The sequence below is a fragment of the Kryptolebias marmoratus genome, linkage group LG2 (genome assembly GCF_001649575.2).
Source record: "Kryptolebias marmoratus isolate JLee-2015 linkage group LG2, ASM164957v2, whole genome shotgun sequence".
Classification (NCBI taxonomy): domain Eukaryota; kingdom Metazoa; phylum Chordata; class Actinopteri; order Cyprinodontiformes; family Rivulidae; genus Kryptolebias; species Kryptolebias marmoratus.
In genome coordinates this window covers 20,100,860-20,104,701 of record NC_051431.1, presented here as the reverse complement: position 1 = coordinate 20,104,701, position 3,842 = coordinate 20,100,860, and the positions used below count along the sequence as shown (strand labels likewise).

At 44.9% G+C, this 3,842-nt stretch overlaps 1 protein-coding gene across 2 annotated transcripts in view; it reads left to right on the top strand.

The window, feature by feature from the left end:
- The first annotated feature begins 2,679 nt into the window (after positions 1-2,679).
- pglyrp5 (peptidoglycan recognition protein 5) overlaps positions 2,680-3,842 on the top strand; it is a 13,673-nt gene continuing 12,510 nt past the window's right edge. Inside the window, exons 1-3 of one of the 2 annotated variants that reach the window (XM_017420009.3) lie at positions 2,680-2,838; positions 2,953-3,148; positions 3,244-3,362. In XM_017420009.3, the coding sequence (XP_017275498.1) occupies positions 2,826-2,838; positions 2,953-3,148; positions 3,244-3,362 (328 nt within the window). In that variant the 5' untranslated portion in view covers positions 2,680-2,825. Of the gene's footprint in view, positions 2,872-2,952; positions 3,149-3,243; positions 3,363-3,842 lie in introns of both variants that reach the window. The other variant, XM_037974542.1, reaches the window with a different exon arrangement.

Sequence of the window (3,842 nt, the reverse complement as noted above, 5' to 3'; positions counted from 1 at the left end):
TCTTTGTAAAACTGTTCATTTTGTTCCCTTTTAATTTTATCCAAATGGTTAAGGTATGTAGGATGAATATGTCATGTTTTTCAGTGCCATGGCTGTTATGTGCTAAAAGTTTAACCTTTAAGGAAATGTTAACTTGTGACAAAGGTTTACCAGTCTCTTTTAACGTTCCTGTAATCTTATTTTCACACACTAGTTTCCCTGAAAGCAGGTAACACACTTTGCTGTATACTTTTTGTATATTTGCAATAATATCTGTATTGTACCTAAAAATTCACATGATTAATTTAGATCAGTGTGGGCTTTTTATTCTTGCCACCACAAAGAGGCTAAAGTGAAGTAATGGTATAATAAGCTGCTTTAGCTGGGAAATTCTACCACTTGTTTGTGACCCAATCCTGAACCGTACACTTACAGTAGAGACTGCTCAAATTTCCTGCATTTGTTTTTTGTTTTGGTTTGGTTTTGTTCCCTTTTGCTGTTACTTATTTTAATGCTTTTTAAAGAGCTGTAACTCCCAAACTGAAATCGTTATGTCAGTCATTGTGTCTGTGCGCGACACGCAAAATGAAGAGCATAGTTGAAGCACTTAGTCATTAGTTTTAATTTTAACTCTTACAAACTGGCACACCGTGGCACTGATGTGACTAAAATAGTTCCAGGATTTGTGATTGCGCCGTTTCACTTCCTACTTGCAGTCGGATAGAAACCGAGTTCCCTCCGGTCTCTCATGAGTCATGTACATGAAGTTTGCCTGACGTTTGTGTTTTTTTTCTTATCCAAGTATGTATTTTCCGATCTGTGATCCGTCCCATGCCATTTTTACTAAGAAACAGAAAACCACCAAAACTCATGCCACCAAAATACCACCAATTTCACTAAACGGGCTTGACTGAACGATTACAAAATCTCAACTGCTTTTTTTTTTCTCAGAAACTTAAATTGCGTCGATGTCGTGCGAAGGTTTAAACGCTTGTTTTTGTGCTCCTGCTTTCAAAAGAGTGAATTCGTTTCTTCACTGACAGCCAAACAAATGAAGCCAACGTGGTCATTTTCAGTAATTGAAAAGGGGAGGTTTTCTGGAATGCTGCTTAAACCATAAAATGCCCTTTTGGTAAAATGTTTAAACTTTTAGCTACAGACACAAATACCAGGAAGTGTCAGTAACACATCGGGTCAGCAACGTGCTCAGAAACAGCTGGAAGATGCAAATAACAACAAAGATACCAGAGCTTGTACCATTCATGGTACAGCAACACTGACAGACCGTTGTACCTTTTTTTAGGTACATTCCTGTATCCTGTTTTCTTTTTACAGGGTACCTTTTAAATCCAGCTGGATCAAAATAAATGTAACCTGACTGTAAATGAAAAAGGATGCTGTATTTTAGCTCTTTTTAGCAGAACAGGGCAAGGATTTGTACTAAAAGACTTAACGACATGCATCGTAAAAAAGACAGACTTCTGTCCACGGACTGTTAAACAGCCGAGACTTTCTGTTCAGTAGGAATGGAGAAACATTGCCCTCGCAAATCTGCAATTATTGGTATCTTCACCACCCAGATACACTCGCTGATAAAGCACAATTAGGAAATAATCCAACTTTGGAGGAAAGGCTGCGCCTAAACCATTTCCAGATGCGCCCTACGCCGCAGTCTAAAAGCACCTCTTACTGCTGCTGTGACGTGTCCACCCTCCTCCTCCTCCTCCTTTCACCTCCTTTAATCTCGTATTTAGTAACAACTAGGCGGGTCAAGGCTTCTCCAGTTTATAAGGAAAGCCTCTCTGAACTCCAACCCCTCCCTTTTCTTCCTTTCCATCTAGTCTCTTCTTTCAAGTGTGGTCTGTACTAGCAAGGAGAAAAAAAAGGCCAATCCCACCCCATGATGCCAGAAGTAACACAGGTGAGGCAGGAGTGGTCTTTTCCACCCGGCGCCGCTGCCGCATGTGGATATGCAGAGCTGAGGTTCCGTGCTGACGTTGGTACATCACCACTTATCATTAGTCCTTGACTCGTGGTCAAGGCGCCACTCCAAACACAGCCATCTCTGCTCAGGCGTTAATGGTAGCCAGCACCTGAGGTGGTGAACCTGTAGACCTGCTGATGTGAAGGGCCTAACGCCTGTGTCTGAATGGCGGACGCAGGTACCGTGGGGTTGCGTAACGGTTGCTACGCAACACAGCAACCCTAACCCGGTGTGGGTCTGTCTCGGGCAACTTTCCCGACGTCTGTGGGTGTCCCTCAAGTAGCCATGAGTGGGGAGTTACAAGCTTCAAACTGCCGGAGATTAACCTCACTCTCCTCCCACTGGAGGGTCATTAGGGTCCACGTTTCTGAGCGTGTTGCTACAAAATGCCAGATTGCTTTTATTTTAAAATAACAGAGTCGATCAATGACAGGTTCAGACGGTTTCACAAGATTTTAGTAACTAGGAGTTATTGTATGGTTTTGTAATCAGTCATTTCAACCACAAACATACTCCTTCCGTCACTAAAACTTCTAGGACTTTGACCGTCATGGTGACAAAGTCACATCTGACCTGTGGGAAAGAAACCGCTGCCGTTTTTCAACCACTTTGTGCAAGCAGTCAGGCAACGCTAGGTCACACTTCCTTATTTTGCAGACGTATATTCCTAACAGCTGATTGGTCAACACTAGCCGGCAAGACCAGTTGGAAAATCACTCGTTTTGCATGAACACACATGCAACCAGGAAGAGCACGGAAGGTGTACTTTCCGTAACCACTCCCTCCTGAAACCAACTCCCGATAAGGAAGGCGCTCCGTCTGCTGCCGACCAGTCCTGACAGCCACCAGCTGCTGCACCCTCATGAAGCAAACAGGTATGAAACGGATACTGATCGCTATCAGTTCAGGTTTGTTTTTTTGTTTTTTTTTTAGTTATTGGAATAACTTGTGTTTTTAAAAATGCTTTTCCTTGTCTTGGCGTTTTTCAGTGAACATCGTTTCCAGGGAACAGTGGGGAGCAGCCCCCCCGAAGCAAAGGGAGACTCTGAGAGAGCCGGCTCAGGGAGTCGTGATCCACCACACCGCCTTCCAAAGCTGCAGGGGCCTGGCAGAGTGCAGCGACGAACTCGTCCACATTCAGAGGTTCCACATGAACGAAAGGGACTTCGACGACATCGGTTACAAGTGAGTGTCGCCTCCGCTCGGGACGTTCCGGGCAGTGACGCCGCATCTCTGAGTTCGTGTTTGTTTTAAGGTGTTCCTTCTGTTGATTTTTCCAGTTTTCTGGTTGGCGGAGACGGCATTGTGTTTGAGGGGCGAGGCTGGGGCGTGGTGGGGGCTCATACCAAAGGCCACAATTATGACACCCTGGGCATTGCCTTCATGGGAAACTTTAACAGTGAGTGCTCGTGTTTTTTTTCTTGTTTGTCAGGTTACATCAACATGCACGAGGAGAGCTTTGAAGAGCTGGTTGATGTAAAACCTTCTTCTTCTTCTTCTTCTTCTTCTTCTTGTGAGAGGAGGGTGAGTGGGAGAGCGGAAGAAGAGCGAAAGAGAGGGCGAGTGTTTAACTTCTATCTTTGTGTTTTTTCTTACTGTTTTTTCACTTGGTGTTTATGTTAATCGTTTAGTTGTGTTTTTGTGTTAGGTGTGTCACGTTTTTAGGGGTTTTTTATTTAGGTTTGGGTTGTGGCCGTCAGGCGTGCCTGGCTGGCCGGCGTCTGACGCCATGGTGGTGGTTGGTGGCGGGTCTTTCTCCACGCTAACACGGAAGAACGGCGTCAAGGTGGGCGCCGGTTCTCCGTGTAGCATGGAGGAAGTTTGTTTGGCGGTCGGAGAGGTGATTGGACATGGGGCCATAAGGTCTGCGGCTCGCATG